Source organism: Anthonomus grandis, chromosome 16 (assembly GCF_022605725.1).
Source record: "Anthonomus grandis grandis chromosome 16, icAntGran1.3, whole genome shotgun sequence".
Taxonomy (NCBI): domain Eukaryota; kingdom Metazoa; phylum Arthropoda; class Insecta; order Coleoptera; family Curculionidae; genus Anthonomus; species Anthonomus grandis.
The window spans coordinates 20,885,554-20,908,162 of NC_065561.1; the positions used below are offsets into that span (position 1 = coordinate 20,885,554).

General features: G+C 33.8%; 1 protein-coding gene across 4 annotated transcripts; it reads left to right on the forward strand.

Annotated features, from left to right (window-relative positions):
• The first annotated feature begins 9,625 nt into the window (after nucleotides 1-9,625).
• LOC126745751 (nuclear receptor subfamily 2 group E member 1-like) lies at nucleotides 9,626-21,361 on the forward strand. Of its 4 annotated transcripts, none has more exons than XM_050453729.1 (8): nucleotides 9,626-9,784; nucleotides 11,703-11,818; nucleotides 13,668-13,940; nucleotides 16,433-16,564; nucleotides 16,617-16,798; nucleotides 16,860-16,953; nucleotides 17,006-17,161; nucleotides 20,911-21,361. In XM_050453729.1, the coding sequence occupies exons 1-8, from the start codon at nucleotides 9,654-9,656 to the stop codon at nucleotides 21,165-21,167; spliced, it is 1,341 nt and encodes a 446-aa protein (XP_050309686.1). In that variant the 5' UTR covers nucleotides 9,626-9,653; the 3' UTR covers nucleotides 21,168-21,361. The 4 variants fall into 4 exon arrangements, with proteins under 4 accessions (XP_050309686.1, XP_050309688.1, XP_050309689.1 ...); XM_050453731.1 differs by having other exon boundaries at nucleotides 17,015-17,161; XM_050453732.1 differs by having other exon boundaries at nucleotides 16,451-16,564.
• The last annotated feature ends 1,248 nt before the right edge of the window (nucleotides 21,362-22,609 follow it).

Below are 22,609 nucleotides of genomic sequence, written 5' to 3' on the forward strand. Positions count from 1 at the left end.
CACCACTTTCCTTACCTTTTTATACGTTTTTAATGTTATTTTGTGTTTGTTATTGTTTACACAAGATATACTTGAATTTATGTTAATGAGTGATTAATACCAGGCACTAATGATCACAAAACACTACTGATAATCAAATAAAGCTAATGATAGTCAATAATAATTTTAAAACTGAAGTGCCTTTTTTAGGTTACTTCTTCTTCTTCCCTTAAAAACCGTCTCCTAACCTCACTTTGCCACTTTATGTGCTTATTCCTGGAGCACTTTCTTCTCAGGATTGTACTCTCGCTGGTAAATAATATCCGTGTATTTTTTATTTAATTGTTTAATGATTTGCAAAATATCTTATTTAATTATATGATATATTAATTACTTGTGCTCCCACAAAATTTCATGCATAGGGCACCCTCTGAATGTCGCGAAGTAGTACTAACCGCTAGCGAAAAAACGGGTTTGTGACGTTGTCATAGCGGGAAATTTAAAATTTGATTTTGGCGCCAAATTTGAATTTTTACTATACCGTGCGCCTAAAATTAGTGGCAATACTCTTTCGGAAACTACAGAAGGCAAATTAAAAAAGTACTAAATTGGGACTAAATTTATTTCAAATGAAATATTGGCGAGTCCAACAAAGATATATATTTTATAATATGTATGAACCCAGCCCGCGGTTCTTATTTTTTCCCCCCGAAAACACACACAAAGAACAAGCGAACGGTCGTCTTGTTCCCTAATTGATTTCCTATAAAAGTTTAAAAGGTTTCGGTGTTTTCCACTCGAAGACTAATGGCGTGAAGTACCAGCAGCCGTGTGAACGGCGTCAGATGTCTCCCCTTTTATATTGTGTCCCTTCCCCCCCGGCACCCTTTCAGGGCTCCCTCAATTTTCCCCGCAAGAGATTTTATCGGCGGCTTTTCATGTCACACCGCTACGAGGGAAAACTTTTGTGTGGAGTTTTTGCCCTTTTGTTGGAATTTGTCAAAGGGGGATTCTTTGTTGATTTTTAGTAAAAATATACCTGCATAATGTCACATCACAAAAAAGAACATTTTCGTTCATATACTCGTTCCTGAGGATGAGTTTCAGGCTGAAAAACAACCGATAAATTCTCGACTAGTAGTTTTAATATAGTAGTCCTTCATTGTTCGCTTTTTTTAGAAGCTAACATTACGTCCTTCTGTATTTAAGATTTCTTTACTTACCAATAAGTCTACATTGCCTACATTAGAGATATTACTACCACAATTAACATAATACATAAAACCGAAACTTATATGAAGGATTAAGGTCACTCAGGGAGGCTTAGATAGTGTATATATTTCCTAATTTAAATTGTGCGTTCTATGGGAACATATGATGTTCAGTGAACGTTCCGGGAATATTCAGATTGCTGACACATCTCATTCCTTAGTTCTGTGTTCTATTAAGGATGTGGCAGCTCAGGCAAGTCCTTTAGGATTTGAATGCCTGGAAGAAGTTTATTATTATTTTTAGGAGGTCATTTCCAGACATCCAAAGTGATTAAGGCTTTCGGATTAAGAGCTTAAAATTATGTGTAGGTTACTAGTGAAACACACAGACTATAGTTACCCACATACCCACTGAAATCCGATCAGTTTGAATATAGACAGAACAATGGAGCAATTGATGCTATACGTATTTCTTTTTGGAATTTGTAAGTTATTAAACCACGTAAAGTAGAGTTTCTGGAACGGTCTTCTGTGACTCGACAAACGCCTTTGACCATATCAGTCATACTAGAAATATACGGTTTTAAATCACTTGATCCTTTTCCCATTTAAGTGTGAACTTTTTACTGCAAATACTCCTGTTATATATACATAATACAATAAACCACTATGGCAGATTAAAAAAATAAATAATGATCCCAAAAAACCACCTCCTCGTGTCTCCCGGTGTAGTAAACCTCTCCCACTGACATCAAATATTAATCCGGAAAAGCAGACTAATGACTAAAAAAACAACCCCTATCAATTTCGTATAAGGGAGTCCACCGGCCTCCGGACCAATCGGATCGATCGACCCTTAACCGGTGACCAATAGGGGGCTTCGCCCTCGGTCTGTGCACCGCTGATCGGCGCCCTTTTAACCCTCCGATGTTCCCGGGGGCGTGTTCTATCTACACGGGGGCGCGTTTCGACCAAAATTTTAATGAGCCGACTCGATTTTGATTTGTGACTTTGTGGTGTGTGGTTGTCGGAACGCGTGTATAGAGTTTGAATTAAGGTAAGCCATCGCTTATATAATGTTTTAATATACAGGATGTCAATTTGAAGACTTACATTAATATTTTTTTGCAGTTAGAAATATGAAAAAAAAGAAACACAAGTCAATTTAATATTTATTAATATTACACACATATAATGTTTGTACAGGTCAACGAGTATTCTGTTGACAAGATAAATTGCTATTATTAATTGCTGAAAGGGTAATATTTAAACAAGTTGTCATTAGGGTCGAATTACAATTACTAAAACCTATGATAAGTATTCCAAAAGATACACCGTTAAAGTATATGTAACATATTAAAATAGGAAATTAAATGATTGACTTTATTCGAATTTAGTATTCACTTTATTCGAATGTAAGTGCTCTCATTCGCTTGATTCTGCTCGAATCCCGTTATAAACCGGTATTTTCGACATCCAGGTGATGTAAACAAGCCGATGGTATAGTTAGTTCGAATTCGAAAAAATTCAATTTTTGGTGAAAAAATTCGATACGGGGGGGTATACCCGAGAAATGAAAAATCCCAAACTTTGGAGGTCGATATCTCGGCTTCTATGGGCACTATCGGGAAAATTCCAACGGTTTTGTCTTAGTTTCGCTTTTCTGAATCCAACGAGACCATCCACAAGGTTGTAGCTCTCATATTAGCTGAGATCTCGCACTTTTGGACCCTATTTTTGGCCTCAAAAACGGACGTCAAAAAGTGACTTTTTCGGGATTTTCAAAGTGCTCTCATTCCCTTAGTTCTGCTCGGATCCTGTTATAACCCGGCGTTTTCGTAATCTAGGTGACCTGAATAAGACGCTGGTATGCTTAGTTTGGTTTCGAAAAAAATCAATTTTTGGTGAAAAAAATCGATACGGGGGGGTATACCCGAAAAATGAAAAATCCCAAACTTTGAAGGTCGATATCTCGGCTTCTATGGGTCCTATCGGGAAAATTCCAACGGTTTTGTCTTAGTTTCGTTTTTCAGAATCCAACGAGACCATCCACAAGGTTGTAGCTCTCATACTAGCTGAGATCTCGCATTTTTTGAGCCCATTTTTGGCCTCAAAAACGGATGTCGAAAAGTGACTTTTTCGGGATTTTCACAGTGCTCTCATTCCCTTAGTTCTGCTCGAATCCCGTTATAACCCGGTGTTTTCGTAATCTAGGTGACCTGAATAAGACGCTGGTATGCTTAGTTTGGTTTCGAAAAAAATCAATTTTTGGTGAAAAAAATCGATACGGGGGGGTATACCCGAAAAATGAAAAATCCCAAACTTTGGAGGTCGATATCTCGGCTTCTATGGGTCCTATCGGGAAAATTCCAACGGTTTTGTCTTAGTTTCGGTTTTCTGAATCCAACGAGACTATCCACAAGGTTGTAGCTCTCATATTAGCTGAGATATGGCATTTTTGATGCCCATTTTTGGCCTCAAAAACGGACGTCGAAAACGACTTTTTCAGGATTTTCAAAGTGCTCTCATTCCCTTAGTTCTGCTCGGATCCTATTATAACCCGGTGTTTTCGTAATCTAGGTGACTCAAATAGGACGCTGGTATACTTAGTTTGATTTCGAAAAAAATCAATTTTTGGTGAAAAAAATCGATACGGGGGGGTATACCCGAAAAATGAAAAATCCCAAACTTTGGAGGTCGATATCTCGGCTTCTATGGGTCCTATCGGGAAAATTCCAACGGTTTTGTCTTAGTTTCGGTTTTCTGAATCCAACGAGACTATCCACAAGGTTGTAGCTCTCATATTAGCTGAGATATGGCATTTTTGATGCCCATTTTTGGCCTCAAAAACGGACGTCGAAAACGACTTTTTCAGGATTTTCAAAGTGCTCTTATTCCCTTAGTTCTGCTCGGATCCTATTATAACCCGGTGTTTTCGTAATCTAGGTGACTCAAATAAGACGCTGGTATACTTAGTTTGATTTCGAAAAAAATCAATTTTTGGTGAAAAAATTCGATACGGGGGGGTATACCCGAAAAATGAAAAATCCCAAATTTTGGAGGTCGATATCTCGGCTTCTATGGGTCCTATCGGGAAAATTCCAACGGTTTTGTCTTAGTTTCGGTTTTCTGAATCCAACGAGACTATCCACAAGGTTGTAGCTCTCATATTAGCTGAGATATGGCATTTTTGATGCCCATTTTTGGCCTCAAAAACGGACGTCGAAAACGACTTTTTCAGGATTTTCAAAGTGCTCTCATTCCCTTAGTTCTGCTCGGATCCTATTATAACCCGGTGTTTTCGTAATCTAGGTGACTCAAATAGGACGCTGGTATACTTAGTTTGATTTCGAAAAAAATCAATTTTTGGTGAAAAAAATCGATACGGGGGGGTATACCCGAAAAATGAAAAATCCCAAACTTTGGAGGTCGATATCTCAGCTTCTATGGGTCCTATCGGGAAAATTTCAACGGTTTTGTCTTAGTTTCCGTTTTCTGAATCCAACGAGACTATCCACAAGGTTGTAGCTCTCATATTAGCTGAGATATGGCATTTTTGATGCCCATTTTTGGCCTCAAAAACGGACGTCGAAAACGACTTTTTCAGGATTTTCAAAGTGCTCTCATTCCCTTAGTTCTGCTCGGATCCTGTTATAACCCGGTGTTTTCGTAATCTAGGTGACTCAAATAAGACGCTGGTATACTTAGTTTGATTTCGAAAAAAATCAATTTTTGGTGAAAAAAATCGATACGGGGGGGTATACCCGAAAAATGAAAAATCCCAAACTTTGGAGGTCGATATCTCGGCTTCTATGGGTCCTATCGGGAAAATTCCAACGGTTTTGTCTTAGTTTCGTTCTTTTCAATCCAACGAGACCATCCTCAAGGTCATAGCTCTCATATTAGCTGAGATCTCGCATTTTTGGAGCCCATTTTTGGCCTCAAAAACGGATGTCGAAAAGTGACTTTTTCGGGATTTTCAAAGTGCTCTCATTCCCTTTGTACTGCTCGAATCCTGTTATAACCCGGTATTTTCGTGATGTAGGTGATGAGAATAAGCCGCTGGTATAGTTAGTTTGATTTCGAAAAAAATCAATTTTTGGTGAAAAAATTCGATACGGAGGGGGGGTATACCCGAAAAATGAAAAATCCCAAACTTTGGAGGTCCATATCTCGGCTTCTATGGGTCCTATCGGAAAAATTTCAACGGTTTTGTCTTAGTTTCATTCTTCTGAATGAGAATCAATCTGAATTCTGAATAAGTTCCAATGAGACCATCCACAACACTTTTAGAAGTAACTTTTGATGCTGAACTCCATATATTTTGGTATTTTTTATGGTTTTAAATTGTTATAATATTTTATTATAGTTCATGCTTTTAGGGCACCTATCTGATTACAAACATGGTCAAAGGTGTCCAAAAACAACCCTGTATAATACACTTAAAAATTCTATGGGCCACAAGGGGTAAAAACCCTGAACAGGTTATTTTAAAGTATCTATTAATTTAGCTACTATCGACACGCGTTATTGGTTTTTCCGGTAAACCATGCCACGTGGCACTGTACCCTATAACAAACCAAATAAACCATATGTTAAAACATGACCCTTACTTTTAATTATTTTCATACAAAAGTTCAGATTTAAAATTACTTATTATTATATACGCATATTAAATAAAGTATGCAAATAAAAAGGCAAACTCCCTATACTACAACTGAGTTAATTATCCATCCCGATCCTTTTTTTTTACTCGAGTCATCTTGCGATAATTTTTTTTTAAACTTGTCACCCCAATGCCTCCGATTGATTGATTCTATTCATAAAAAAAAAGTAAAACTGCGTGCCGAACACAAGCGAGGCGCGATATGTTGCGAATTTAAATTTATAATGAGCGACCTTCGGTAAGTTTTAGGGCCAATCTGTTCGGAGGGATTCTTAAGTGGATCAGGGACGTATTTTTGCCTTTTTTGATGCTCATTATCCAAGTGTAACGATCAGTGATGTAATTCATAAATGACGAAACGGCATTTGATAAAGTGCAACATCGTCAACTCATTCAAATGTTAAAATGAGTTGACATAGATGCTAAAATGAGAACACTTACTATGAAAACATCTTTCCAGAATGTCTCAAATTAGGTATCAAAGTAAATGGATCAATAATATATGGTATGCAGATGGCACAGTCCTGCTAGCAGATAACGTGAATGGCCTTTTGAGCTTTTATAATAAACTCCCCTTTAAAGACGTTTAATGATTTATTACAATTTAATTTGCATTAGCCTCTAACTCTCCTTTGCTCCTATTGGTCTCCTCTTTAAGGTCTATTGATTGGCTTAGGGTAAAACCTGTAAAAGAAAAATTATTTATGTAAAATTAATCGATGTACTGCAGAGGGATAAGGATAGAGAATGTTAAACAAACTACGAACCCCTAGTTATTTTAGTCATTTAAGATATTTATGTGTTTCTTGACTGGTGTTTTGCCCCAAATCATTTTTTTAGGTAAGTTTTAGCCAAATAGAACCGTCTATGTTACTGTAAAAGAATTACGGAAATATCTTAAATAGCTTGGAAGCTATATGAAAAAAATGTCCAAGAGTAACGTTAATTCAATTTTTGGTGATTTCTGAGCCTTGCAGATAAGACTGGCCCTAGCTCAGAAAGTACTTAAGTCACAGAAATGATTCATCCATGTAATTATTCCTCGGAGAACACACTTTCTTTTGGTAGAAACCCCATTTAGGTGCCTCCAAGAATTTTCAAGTTATACTCAAAAAACTTGGAAATTTTGTTTTAAAATTTCCCCCCAAACCAAACTTGCGCTAACTAAGCTATTTTTTAACCAAAAAATCACATTTTTAGCAAAAAATGATTGTCCAGAGTTTCGAGAATATCACTGTGAAAGAATTATAAAAATATCTTAAGTAGGTTAAGAGTTATAAAGAAAAATGTCCAAGAGTGTCTTAAGAAATTTAATGCTACCACTTTATTTTCAAAAACCTCAAATCTGGTCGGTTCTGAGTCTTGCGGGCAAAACTGGCTCTAGCTCAGAAAGTACTTAAGTCACAAAAATGGTTCGTATATGTAATTATTTCTCAAAGAACGCCATTTTTTTAAGTAAAAACTTCATTACAGTACCTCAAAGATTTTTGACGTTATTCTCAAAAAATTATATATATTCTTACAGAAATTCCACTTTAAGGGCATATTATGGCCCTCCTATGGGTTATACAATTTTTTTCCATTACACTTTTTTTTACCTTTATTGGTGACCTATGCGTGGGAAAAAGAATTTTTTGATTCCGCCGATTTTTTGAAATTTTCAATTTTTTGAGTGAAAATTTTGGAAAATTTCGAATAACTTGCTCCCTGTGAATTTTTAGGAAAAATTCATAAAAAGCTTTTTCATCATGAATTATCCAGAGCATTTATTGCAATAATAAAAACTTTATATTTTTTAATAGTACTCGAGAAAAATAAAAATTTATGATAGACAGTTTTTTGCAATTTTCTCATTTTCTATAATGGATAGAATTAATTTTCTTTTACCGGATGATACAATATACTATTTTGCATAACTTTTATTAAAACCATTTTGCCTTTTAGACTTTTAGCTTTTTCCAAAAAAATTAAAAACCGATTTTTCGAAAAATTTTATAGGGTAAATTGAATACGTACCCTTTGAATTTTTGACCCAAAAAAAACATTTTTTCTATTTTTTTTACATCAAATAATGATCTTAAAGGCTTAATATATAAATCCTTATTAAAGGATTTTGAAACAAAAAAACCCATTTCCAGGCATGTCCTGTTAACACATGTATTCTTTTAAGAAGTTCAATTTAAGGGCATATTATGGCTCTCCTATAGAAAATACAGACTTTTGCTATAAAACTTTTTTTCACCTTTTTTGAAGGCCTATTCGTGGAAGAAAGAATTTTTCAATTCCACCGATTTTCTTAAATTTTCAAATTTTTAGTTGTAAAAAATTTATTCCAAACCAAAATTGCTCTAGCTAAGCCAATATTTAACCTAAAATCAAATTTTTGGCCAAAAGTGCTTCCCTAGGGTGTTTTGTATATTACTGTGAAAGAATTGTAAAAATATCTTAAATAGCTTCGAAGTTACATGAAAAAATGTCCGAGAGTAACTAAAAAATTGAATGTTTTACGAATTTATTTCCAAAAACCTCAAATCTGGTGGGGTTCTGAGCCTTGCAGATAAAACTGGCTCTAGCTCAGAAAGTTCTTAAGCCACAAGAATGGTTCATATATGAAATTATTCCTCAGAGAACACACTTTCTATTGATGGATACCCCATTTAGATAGCTCCAAGATATTTTAAGTTATCCTCGAAAAAATTGGCAATTTAGTTGGAAAAATTACCTTCAAACCAAACTTGCTCTAATTAAGCCAATTTTTAACCTAAAATCAAATTTTTGATAAAAAATGGTTCCCTAGAGTCCCTTCTGTTATATCGTAAAAAAAATACAAAAATACCTTGAAAGTTATATGGAAAAATGTCCAAGAGTAACTAAGAATGTCAAAGTTACCAATTTATTTCCTAAAACCTCAAATCTATTGGTTTCCGAGTCTTAGGGGCAAAACTAGCTCTAGCTCAGAAAGTACTTAAGTCACAAAAAGAGTTCATATATGAAAATATTTCTCAAAAAGCATATTTTCTTTCGGTATAAGCCCTATTTAGTTAACCCAAATATTTTCCAAGTTATCCTCAAATAACTCAGAAGTCATATGCAGGATGTAAATAGCAAGGAGCTGACTCATAAAAACCTTTACTGACTTTGACCTCAATTTTAGAATGAGATTCACAAACGTATGGAATGGCAAGCTGAGTATTGAAGGTTAGCATAATGAATAGGAACAAGAGGCTTACACAGAAAGAAAATTGATTAATACCTCCAGAGATAGAAGTGGTCGAAAACATACAAAACACACATGGACGAACTTATTACAATTCACACATACCAAGATAATTTATCACAAAAAACGTCACAACATTGACACCCCACAATTAAATCAGGGAAAAGCCAATTACACCCCCTAGAGGCTCATATGTTACAAAAAAAAACAGTGACGGCTTCCTCTCTTTTCCACTCGAGGTTTTCCATCTTTATCCAACCTAAGCGAACCGATTTGAAGGGTGAATGGTTCGACGGGGGAAGGAAATCTGACCGCACTAAAATAGTAACATATTGCGTAATTTGTACCTATACGTTTATCGCTAATTATTATTTAACTTTGTTCCTGTGTCGGTTTTTTTTTCTACCTCGTTTCAATGGGGTCGAACCCCCGTCAATGCGAGGGAAAATCACAGGTGTTAAAGTCAGGTTTTCGAAAAGGGTTGTTTTATATATCTATGTATATACCTTGAATATTGAATATTAAATGGGTTTAAAAAGAGGTTTGTATGCCTAAGAGGATTTTTTTTTGTTCAATTTAGATGGAAGAATCGGTTTCGTGCCATAAGATCGAAAGCCTGTGTAAGGTCTGCGGAGATAAGGCTTCGGGGAAACACTATGGTGTTTCCAGTTGTGACGGATGCAGGGGATTTTTCAAGAGGAGCATTAGAAGGTAAGTTATTATAGGAATGATTAATTAATTAGAGATATAGTTGCATTCCTTCGTTTTGTTATTCAATATGTCCAGGGGCCATTGTGGCATCTGCCTAAAAGTGAAACAAACTAAGTTTTCTATAGTCACAGAAAATTGTATTTTTTTCGAATAAGTCAGTTTAAGTACGGACGTTTTGCGTCTTTTGGAGGAGTCATCAGGATAAAACAAGTATTAAGTTTGATTGGGTTCAATTTTAATTTTTCTTTCGGACTTTTTTTTGCTGAAAATTGATGAATTAACCAGAACCACCTTGAAAATGTGTACATAGATTTCTCGAATTATTTAGGGATATATACAGATTTTTTCCAAAAATATACAGTGAAAAAATCGAGAAATTTTCCATAAGTCATCAACCAAATGAGGTAGAGACTTGAAAATTCGTATACAAATTCTCCAAATTATTTCATTGGACACATGTTTTAGGATTTTTCTCAAAAATGTACAGGCAGGGAAAAAAATATTTTTTTAGGAAAAAAAAGTTTTCTCAAAAATTGAGAAATGTCCCATAACTCATAAACTAAATGAGGTAGAGACTTGAAAATTTGTATACAAATTCTCCAAATTATTTCATTAGATACATGTTTTAGGATTTTTCTCAAAAATGTACAGGCAGGGAAAAAAATATTTTTTTAGGAAAAAAAAAAGTTTTCTCAAAAATTGAGAAATGTCCCATAACTCATAAACCAAATGAGGTAGAGACTTGAAAATTCGTATACAAATTCTCCAAATTATTTTATTGGACACATGTTTTAGGATTTTTTTCAAAAATGTACAAGCAGGGAAAAAAATATTTTTTTAGGAAAAAAAAGTTTTTTCAAAAATTAAGAAATGTCCCATAACTCATAAACCAAATGACGTAGAGACTTGAAAAATCGTATACAAATTCCCCAAATTATTTCATTGGACACATGTTTTAGGATTTTTTCCAAAAATGTACAGGCAGGGAAAAAAATATTTTTTTAGGAAAAAAAAGTTTTCTCAAAAATTGAGAAATGTCCCATAACTCATAAACCAAATGAGGTAGAGACTTGAAAATTCGTATACGAATTCTCCAAATTATTTCATTGGATACATGTTTTAGGATTTTTTCCAAAAATGAAGAGACAAAGAAAAAAATAATTTTTTAGGAAAAAAAAATTACTTTCCTCAAAATTGAGAAATGACCCATAACTCATCAACCAAATGACGTAGAGACTTGAAAATTCGTATACAAATTCTCCAAATTATTTCATTGGATACATGTTTTAGGATTTTTTTCAAAAATGTACAGGCAGAAAAAAAATTATTTTTTTAGGAAAAAAAAAAATTTCCCAAAAATTGAGAAATGTCCCATAACTCATCAACCAAATGACGTAGAGACTTGAAAATTCGTATACAAATTCTCCAAATTATTTCATTGGACACATGTTTCAGGACGTTTTCCAAAAATGTACAGACAAAGAAACATTTTGAGAACAAATAAAAAAATTAATATATTTTATTCTTGAGTTTCTGTCCTTAACCTCATTTTTTTGTTTTTCATATGACTCCTTAATATTGTTTATTTCAAAAAATTGCAAGAATGAAAAAATGTATAGGCACCGAAAAAATATTCTCCAATTTTCAAAGAATATTTTGGGTCCCACCAAAAGCGCATTTATTCAGTGAAATCTTGTAAATCCACCATCTATAGGGTCATAAAAAAATGCCAAAATCATAAACGATGGATAAAAAAAACCCCATAGAAGTGCCTACAATTTGTGACTTTGACTATGTATGTGCACCTTAAAGTCTCTGGATATACATAGATCTTTTGCTGAAGAAGTTATATAGTTAACAAAAGTAACTGTATCAAACGCCTTTGACAAATCTAATAAAATCAATTTTCTTCTTTAAGGAATCTGGAATACGTTTGCAAAGAAAGCGGCAGATGCATCGTGGACGTAACCAGAAGAAACCAATGCCAAGCCTGTCGGTTCAAGAAATGCTTACAAGTGAACATGAAGCGAGATGGTAAGTACAACAACTCTTTCTTGTATATAACATACGAATTTTCCAAAATGATTGTATATATATATATATATAGCCGTGGGAAAAAAGTCACCTGTTATCGCCCTTTTATACTCCTGCGGCGCCATTTTGATGTTCCCTCTAATGATGATTACACAAGCGAGATGATAAATATTTTATCGGGTTGACTTTTCTTTTTCTCTCCCTTATAATTTTAATGTTTTTTACTTTTGGTTACCGGTGGGGGGGGGATATAAATAAAATTAGATCCATTTATAGAGGGTAAAAAAAATATAAAAAATTGATTATTTTATATAATATTTATTTAATGAAATTTGCTCCCCTAGTGTAACAAAATGTGTCCCACTTCACGTCATTATCACCTAGATAAACAAATTAGGGTTTGCCGATTGTAGAGGGGTGAAGAGTGATGTTTACTTCACGCGGTTTTTCTCATTACGTCCCGTCGACGTTTTCGAGATGTTTATCTAGAGACAGCGATAGAAAACTTAATATAATATGGCGTTTTTTAGAGGGTAAAATTTGAATATTTTAATTGTGTTTATTGTTGAGATTTTTTAGTGTTTTTTTATGATTTAATGGTATAAAAGAACTGGATAAAGCATTGTTTTAGTTAGTAAAAAGTGGCTGAAAATGAGTAATATGTCGATGATTGAGTTATGGGACATTTCTCAATTGTTGGGAAAATATTCGGTTTTCCTTGTCTGTAAATTTTTGGAAAAAAAATCCTGAAATAGGTGTCCAATGAATTAATTCAGAGAATTCGTGTACAAATTTTCAAGTCTCTATGTCGTTTGGTTGATGAGTTATGGGACTTTTCTCAATTTTTGGAAAAACATTTATTTTCTTTAAAAAAAATTGTTTCTCTCTCTCTCTGTACATTTTTGGAAAAAATCCTGATATAGATGTCCCATAAAATAATATAGAGATATTGTGTACAAATTCTCAAGTCTCTACGTAATTTGGTTGACGAGTTATGGGTCATTTCTCTATTTTTGGCAAAAAAATGTTTCTCAAAAAATTCATTTTTTCCCTATCTGTACATTTTTGGAAAAAATCCTGATATAGGTGCCGAATGAACGAATTTAGAGAATCTGTATACAAATTTTTGAGTCTCTATACCATTTGGTTTATGAGCTATGGATCATTTCTTAATTTTTGGGAAAATATTTTTTTCCTCAAAAAATTCATTTTTTCCTTGTTTGTTAGTTTTTGAGACAAATCCTGAAATAGGTGCTCAATGAAATAATCTAGAGAATCTGTGTACAAATTTTGAAGTCTCTATGTCGTTTCGTTAATTCGTACAGGACATTTCTCAATTTTTAGAAAAAAAAATCTCAAAAAAGGAGCTGAACAAGAGTACCATGTCGATGGGCTTATTTTCATATTTAGCATAAATTTCAATTTCTGGAGAACCGTTTATGGTACCAAAAAACTGATTCCACCATTGAATTCTTGAAAAAAAAATAGCTCAATAAGAGTACCAAGTCTACAGGTTCATTTAAATTTTTAAAAAAGATGTACCATTTTTCTCAAGCCGTTAACCTCATTTTTATTTCTTTCAAGTCTTATAAACCTTGTAAATCGGCACTGAATGACGTCACTCTTCAATTAAAATTTTCTAGTGCATTAATTTTTAAAAGGTAATTCCCCGCACGAGTCAGTTCAGCTCAACAAAAGGTCAGAGACCCATAATAATTAAAACCTTGAAATATTTAGGGAAAAATTAATTAACCATGGATGGAAGTCGCACTTTAGGAACCCTCTAATCAAAACGCACCACTTTAAATCACTTCATCATAACCCCTCTGATGCCGATTTCCTTTTTCAGCAGTACAGCACGAGCGCGCCCCCCGGACCACCCACCCTTCCATCCACCACTACCCCATAGGGTTCACACCCAGGTTTCGATCCCTACAGCAATCCTCAGTATTTTCCAGTTTACCCTTACATTTCCCTACCGCCTCCTTACTGGACCACGCCGTTCCTTCACCACTTACCCACGGCAGCTACAACATGCATCACGGATTGATTTATCCGAACAACCTGTTGGGAGGACAACAGTTTCAGAAACCTACGGCCAGTTTGGCTTGTTCTGTTTTGAGTAAGTATTGACTATATATCTGCAATTTTTTGATCTACCATAGATGATGAAAATGTTTAAGAAAAAACGCCCATTTCTCAATAGAACTAAAGTTATTTCGCAGTTTTCTTATCAATGGTTCTTGAGATACTTGAGTGTGAATAGCACAAGGTTGCCCAAATGCAAGAGTCCATTGTCAGCTAGACAAAATCTGGATGTTATGAGATGCTTAGAAATTTTTTTCTGGATATTGAAAAACAATAAATAGTTCCTGAGATATGTGCCTGTGAATAGAAGAGGGTTTACCACAAGTAAACGTCAGTTATCGGCTAGACAAAATCTGGACGATGTGAGGAGTGATTAGTTATTACGACCGTAGATAATCAGATACTGGATCTAGTTCTTGCATAGTTGTATTAATGAGAGTATATCTCCTGTTGATTGAGGACATTATTCTCATCCTATCCTATCTGAGGTCTGAGTTATACGAGCGTCTGCGCTAGAGGAATTACTAATTTCTTTGGAGGTCAAAGGTTGTCAATATCTACCAGCTCACTCTCCTGTTGTCTGTCAGAAAAGAAAAACAAGCATAAGCCTTTGGTTCTGTTAGAGTTTCCCCTTGCATTTTTCCTTTACTTCATCCTTTATTATTTACGTCATTGCACACAACCATGATAATCTTTGTAATCACATAATACAGATTTCTTGAAGGCCTTTGACAGGATACACCATGAATATTAAAATCTTTATACCATATCTCTTGTATGATTTATGCATTCTCATTTATAATGGAGATTCTTGTGACCTATAAATGACTGTTCTAATTCCTGGCATGGATTGTTTCCCAGTCAACATAAGTCGGTCCTTTGGATAGTATCTTGAACGTACAGGGGACTTACTGGCTGTCCAGTGGATGTTTATGGGACACCAATATTTAAGTTGTACGGATATAAAAGGGGTGGTAGAAAAACTATACAAATGAGTAAATTTTAGAAAAAATCATTCCTAGTATTTTCCCATTTCAGCCTTTCAGGAGCGTAGCAAGGCATGATTCAAGCTCAATATCTTGCCTTGTATTTTTCTATTAAGCGTTGATCCTTTTAAAACAAAAAATAATTATGTACAAGCATAGAACACAAATATAGTGTACAAGGGACATATACGACGTATCACCTTTATTTCTTTAATTTTTTTAAGAGAATTCCTGCATTTTTAATTTATTATTTACTGCCCAATAAACTTTCAAAGCCTTTCTTCCCGTTTTTGCCCTACCAGTTATAATTGGAAGCAGCATTGTTAATACAATAGATTAATACACGTCGCCACCAGCGACCTCTTTATGTCGCGGAGTAGAACTAACCGGAAAGTCCGTTTGACGGCGCCAAATTTGAATTTTATTCTATAGTAGCGTGCGCTTAAAATTAGTTTGGAATGTATAGCTCTTAGGGAAACTACAGTAGATGTATCATGGAAGAAAGTGTAACATGGTGTCTATTTTATGCATATTTGGTTTTCTATTTATATTTACAGGGTGTTTCATAATTAGTGGAACAAACTTGGAGGGGTTGTAAAGGGCTTTTGAGAAAAAATCTAATTTTTTACGATAAATTTGACATCCCTGTTTTTTTTAATACATAATTTAATTTTTTATTTTACCGGTGGCGTCCATGATGCGGGCTAAAACCTAGTGAACCCTTTAAAAAAAAATGGTACGCCACTGTTTTTCTTCAAATCAATAATATTTTCTAAATCCTCATTTAATTTAGAGTAAATTTCATCTCTTGACTTTGTTTTCTCCGACGTACCGTTTTCGCATAAAAAAATTAAATCTATTGTGCGAAATTTATTTCCCGCTAAAATTTAAATTTTTAGTTTCATCCGTTTCATATTATTCGCGGTATTTATTATAAGGAAGAAAATTACTCGCTTTTAATGTGGAATCATCCACAGGGATGTCAAATTTATCGTGAAAAACAAGATTTTTTCTTCAAATTATATCTTATTTATTTTATATAATGATTTTCGGATATAGGGATTAAGTGCGCAAACTTGCTTACTTTGAGGCCCTCTACAATCCCTCCAAGTTTGTCCCACACCCTGTACATCAATAGAAAACCAATTTCTCCAATACTCAACCGAAATCTTTCAATTTCAATGTTGAAATATTTTAAAAAATCACAGAATGTTAGAAAAGTACATTCGCGATTATTGCTTAACGAACACTCAATTTTAAAAAACAAAAAAAATTAAAATGATACATACAGACATCCCACTTAGGACGTCCAACAGATGTCTCAAGGTATCGCAGGACATTTGCGACCAATATAGCACGTTCTAGGGTTAGGATACAAGTGCTATTTTCTTCAACAAATTCAGTTGAAAGTACTACATAGCTGTTGCGTGTGCAAATTTTATATAGGTCTTCTGTAGAGGAAAGCGACATAATATATCAAAAGATTGGCTCTCTTGCTTTAATAAAATAAATTCAGGGTGTGCATTTATTGTTTATATAGATCCTCTAACGTACCTAGAAAAACCACAACAATACCTAAAAGTTGACCTGTCGAACTCCCCACGAGAATCATTAAAAGACGACGAGGTGTCTAGCTCAGAAGAAATTAATAAAGAAAAAAGTAACAAAGAAGGTAAATTTAATTCATAAGAAAACAATCTTCTTGCCTCACGATAATATTCCAGAAAACCCAAATATAAGACTGGAACTACCGATATTGAATGATCCTGCAATAACGAAACCTCCCAATTTGATCCCACTGGACATATCGTCCATGTCGGTGTTTGCCGAAAACGTTTACGAGTCCGCAGCAAAACTCCTGTTTCTGGCTATAAAATGGGCTAAAACTATCCCCTCGTTCCTACAGGTAATCCATAATGATTTATCTTCATTTGTAATGTATTAGAAATAAATTTATTTCTTATTAGTTATCGCAAAGAGACCAATCTATTTTGCTAGAAGAAAGCTGGAACGAACTGTTTATACTTACGGCGGCCCAATGGTCTTTACCCATAGATGAAGGTAATATTAACAATGACCTTATTATATCCTATAATATTAAATATTCAATTAGTTGTTCTAGCGCATAACGCAAACGCTTCCATGACAAGACAAACGGTTTTAGAGAATGACGCTCGTAGATTGAGAGATATCATTTCAAAATTGAATTTGCTGAGGGTGGATCATACTGAGCACGCTTGTTTGAAGGCTCTGGTGCTATTTAAAGCCGGTAAGTAAGAGGGTGAATAAGCCCCTTTAGTTTTTCTTTTATCATTTATTTCAGCGTACATAGCAGACGTAGTTTGCTCCGTCTTTATCGTATTTTTTACTAGTATATATTTAGAGAAAAAATTGTTTAAATAGTGATGGGAGTAAAGCAATATCAAATAGTAATGCTGAAAAAAGAGTAATTAAACCAAAGAAACTTTGTAGTTCTTCTGTTGGTACATTAAACTACATTATTATCAGTATATTATCATAGTCCGATATGAATGCTTCGAATATAAAAAATGAAACTAAATTAAATGGAAGTGGTTGGGTGAATGATGGATTATTTACAGACAGTATCATTGCGAACTCACAAAAACGATTTAGATCAGATTCATAAGCTCGCCAACTTTAGACAACAGGATCAAAGTTAATTTAGAAACTACATCCAGTAAAAATGATGACCTAAATACTTGAACGATTGAGTTTTCACCTTTCAAAACAGCACTAGTCCAGTAGTCATTTCATCTTCTTCATATTCCTCTGTAAAGTCTCAAAACAGCCTTTGACTCGCTCAATTTATTTTCAATTGTCTGGAAGAGTATTAAGCAGACTTGTCCAAGCATTCCGTTGACCTCTGAAACTATTAATGATTATTAAATTTTAAAAGACGACGTCACAGTATTTAGAAGACCAGGCATTCTAACTACTTTAAATTTAAAAGTTATTTTTAAGTTTTAAAGGCCTCAAAAGAGTGAATCCTTGGCACACTCGACTCATCTTCAATTTCCTGCAAGAGAGAGTTCAGAGTAATCAGAAGACTAGTCCAGGCATTTCAAATGCTTAAGATAGTGAGCCTTTACTTACATGATTTATCTTCAATTGCCTGAAAGAGGGTTAATAGTACTTAGAATACTAGTCCAGGTATTCCAATTGCTTCAGATGAGTAGAATAAGTAATTTCAAACTATCAAGGATTGTTCAATTTGAGAAATCGTAAGTCTTTGATTCATTTAGCTTATCTTCAACTGCCTAACCAAAGTGTAACAGCCCGCAGTTCCTCTTTTAAAGACTAAACATATTCACTCACCTTGACTCAGTCAGCTAATCTTCAATTGCTTAGATCAAGAGTGTTTATTTCTAGTCCAGGCATTTTAATTCCATAAGATGCCTCTCAGTCAGTCTTTGACTCACTCAGCTTATTTCTAATTCCCTGGAAAAGTACTTAGAAGACTAGTCCAGGCATTTCAACGGCCTATGATTCCTCTCTCAAATATACTTTAGACAGTTAGCATTGACTTACTTAGCTAATCTTTAATTGTCTATAAAAGAATTGAGGGTACTTAGAAGACTAGTCTGGTCACTCTAACTGCGTCAGATTACGCTCTAAAGTCTCGAAACAGTAGGTCTTAACATTATCTTCAATTGTCTGGAAGAGTATTAAGCAGACTTGTCCAAGCTTGTTAAATTTTAAAAAGCGAACAGATGCGTAATAGTATTTATAAGACCAGGCATTCTAACTGCTTCAAATTCATTTTTAAAGGTCTCAAAAGAGTGAATCCTTGGATCACTTTAATTGCTTGAAAGAGATTTGAGAGTACTGAGTAGAGTAGTCTAGTCATTCATATGGTCTTAGATTCATTTTTAAAACTTTTACAGTTTTAAAGATGACAGCTCAACAGTTACTTTAGATGAGTAGAATAAGTAATTTCAAACTATCAAGGATTGTTCAATTTAAAAAATTGTAAGTCTTTGATTCATTTAGCTTATATTCAATTGCCTAACAGAAGTGTTACAGTACTTAGAAAATCATATATTCCAACAGCCTGCAGTTCCATCTTTTAAAGTCTAAAAATATTGACTCACTTTGACTCACTCAGCTTATCTCTAATTGTCTGTAAAAGAATTTAGGGTATTTAGAAAGTGACTCTAGCTGCGTCAGATCACGCTCTAAGTCTGAAAACAATAGCTCGAAAAATTCATCCGTTATTCCAAAGATGCTGGTCATACACTTTTTTAAAAGGTAAAAACACGAAATCTACAGCATCACAAATACATTTAATAAAATTACAAAGGTTACATGTTTCGCTCGACTAGAACATCATCAGACTATAACATACACAAAACACCTGACATATAAGTAAACAAAGCTTCGATTATTTAAGCGAGCTTCATCAGAAAACAGTAGGTCTTGACTCACTCACGAGGATTAAGTATATTTAGAAGACTATTCCAGGCATTCCAGATGCGTCAGATGGATATAGAATAAACCTCTCAAACTATTGAGGAATGTTAAATTAGAAAAATCGTGAGTCCGTGGCTCACTTAGTCCAAAGAATTAAGGAGCACTTTGAGTGAGTATTACAAGACCTTAAATCACTCCAATTACTTTCGATTTTCTGGAAGAGACTTATTGAGGAACTTGAGTCAAATGCTTGTAAGGACTGTAATTTTGACACGTTTTAATTAATTATTAAATTTATTATGATTTTTTTTTAATTTAAATTAATGAGTGATATAAGTTAATTAAAAGAAGTGCCAGTACTTAATTTATTAATTATTAAGATTTATTACTTTAAAAAATTATTATTAAATTAAGTAACTATTATAAAAATAACTCATATATATGACAAGCAACAAATCGAAATGCTGATTAATTTCTTCAGGTTTTTTTTTAAATTGTAGTCCTACTTTGGATCTGGTGATTACTGACCTTAACTGTAATATTGCTGAAAACAATTATGACTTTATTGACCCTCATTATCCGCCAATGACAATAACTAGATATTTTGTTGAAGCACGAAAAGACTAAGTTAATGTCAATAAAGCACCTTATAATTATAGCAAATTTTATATCAAGTTTTTCAAAAGACAGCATTGGATGATTTAGGATTATACGCCAATGTAAGAGTAATTTATAATAAATTAAAATGCACTTTTTGACAAATGTGTTTCAAAAGTAACTATGCGTAAAGCTTATCCTGTGTGGTTTAATAATTAACGATTAACGAAACCATAGACTATGAAGCACTAGGGTGTAATAAATAATGTATCATCCTTTTATATAATATTGTACAATTTATTGTGGAATGCCTTGACAAAAAGTATCTAAGTAGCAGATGTTTTCTACTAAAGCTGATTTTACTTTTAAGGCTTCTGATTTTGTATCACACATTATTTTATTGCAATTTTTATATTGGTTTGATGATACCTTACTTCATTTTATTGGTTCTTATTTAAAAAACAGAAAGCAAATTATTATTTGCCCACATGAGATGTATTCCATTCTGTTCCTTCTGTTCATTAATGAAACGGAAACATTGATGTTTGCGGACGATATGAATAGTTCAAGACATCAGAAGATAGTAACATTATCCTTGAATAAAGTCTGGTCAATAAGCAATGAATTCCGAAAAAGTCAGTAATGGCTTTAGTATAAATATTTAAGAACACTGAAAAATAGAATTTTTGCATACATTAATCAACATTAAGATTGACGATCCCAATGTTCTGGCTAAGTTATAATGTACAAGCAAGAGATCCTTAACTATTTTACGCGGATGTCTTTCAAACCAATTATTATCTAAATTCTCCAATTATCTCTTAGGCGTAGAGTATCCAATCACTTAAGAAACCACTGTGATATTTTAGTATGTCAAGACAAGACATCTATGCTAAAATAGAAATGGTACGCATATATGTCTAAATAGAATTAATTAAGTCTTTTTTACTATGTAATTGGATATGGTATTAAATAAATAATAAATTGCAGATTGTCGAGGCTTGTGCGAGCCCACACACGTCGAACTCCTGCAGGATCAAACGCACGTGATGCTCCACGAATACTGTAACCAGCGGCAAAATCACGCTAAAGCGCGTTTCGGTAAATTGCTCCTGACATTGCCCGCCATCCAGAGTCTCCCTAAAAAAAGTCTGGAAGAGTTGCTGTTTAAACAGACTGTCGGTGACGTGGCCGTCGACAAGTTATTGGGGGACGTCGCTAAAGCCACTTATACCGATAATAGTTAAGTGCGGAAGTGTATCTCTTTCTCTCTCTTGAACAACTTTCCTTATACAGGAGTATTAATAATAATTGTTTTGTGCCAACTGTGATGGTCGTGTTGTTTGAACAAGAAATGTGTTCCTGCTAATAGTTTAGTCATATTTATGTATGTATACGTTTTGTTTTTGTTTATTTTTTAATAAAATACGTGCAAGCTTAACGTTGTTGTAAATTTCTGTTTCCTGTAGTGTAACTCTATCTCGGAGCGAGCGACATCTCTCCAGTTAAATGTAAGGAGCGCTCGCCGCTAGGTGGCCAGTTGATGTACGAAATATTGGCGGGACTTTTAAATCAATATATGCTTTATTGTTAGAAAAGTAAATTTGTTGATAAATTTCTTGGTTCCTCCATTCAGTTGAAAGTACCGAATTTAACCTTTGAATTCATGTTTTTGTCTTGGCCTGAACTGCCTGGAATAATTTTTTTTTAAATTATTTTTCCAGGCAGTCGTTGCCAATCCCGAACTCTTCCCTGTTTCCAACTGCCTGGACTAATCAAATGAGTTTTACTTTTTTGGATTGAAATTTCCCAGTTTTAAACGAACTAATTCTTCAATTTCTTCCAGGCATTCGAAGTCAATTCTGACTTTTTTAGACGAATTAAAGCGTCAAATTTCCATATTCCAGGAGATTGTTAAAGTGTTCTTTCCAGCCTCAACTGCCTGGAAATCTTTATTCTTATCATTCATTCCCATAGTTCTTATTTCCTTCTTCTAACACTTTAATTGATAACATCATTTAGTCCTTAAGAATTTTTAGCTTGTCAATATAGCTTCTTTACATCTTTAACGCCAGATAGCACCATTTGTCCAATGGACATCCAAAATTAGTCCATTTGTATTCTTTTTATTGTTCAACGAAAATTAAATTAAATTCATAATTTTGACGAATCAATAGACGATAAGACTTATATATATGTACCTACGCTTAATTATTGAAGAAAAAAAGGAATTATTTTCTGTATGGTTCAGTTATTAGAATTTCCATTGAAGATATAAGGAAATCTTACAAAACTGCCTGGAATAGGTAAAAAAGAATAATAACTTCATCTTCCTGGAAGTGAAACAGAAATATTAATTAACTTTGGATTATTCCAGGCATTTGCAAGGCCACTTTAACGTAGAAAAGCTGATACAACTGCCTGGAATTTACAATAACGATTTCAACTGTCTGTAAGTAACAATAAAGTAATTATTATTAAATCTGCTTTCTTTTAATACTTTTTAAGTATTTGTTTTACAAATAAATGAAACCTCTAAGAAGTTATTCACGTATTTAGAAGAAATTTAAACTTTTAAATCTTTACTTATTAAATCTTAATTGTCTGAGAATAGATTGAAATTAGAAATCAATCTATGCTACCATTATTCCAGGCAGCGATTAATAAGATACTTAGAACTAAAAAATGG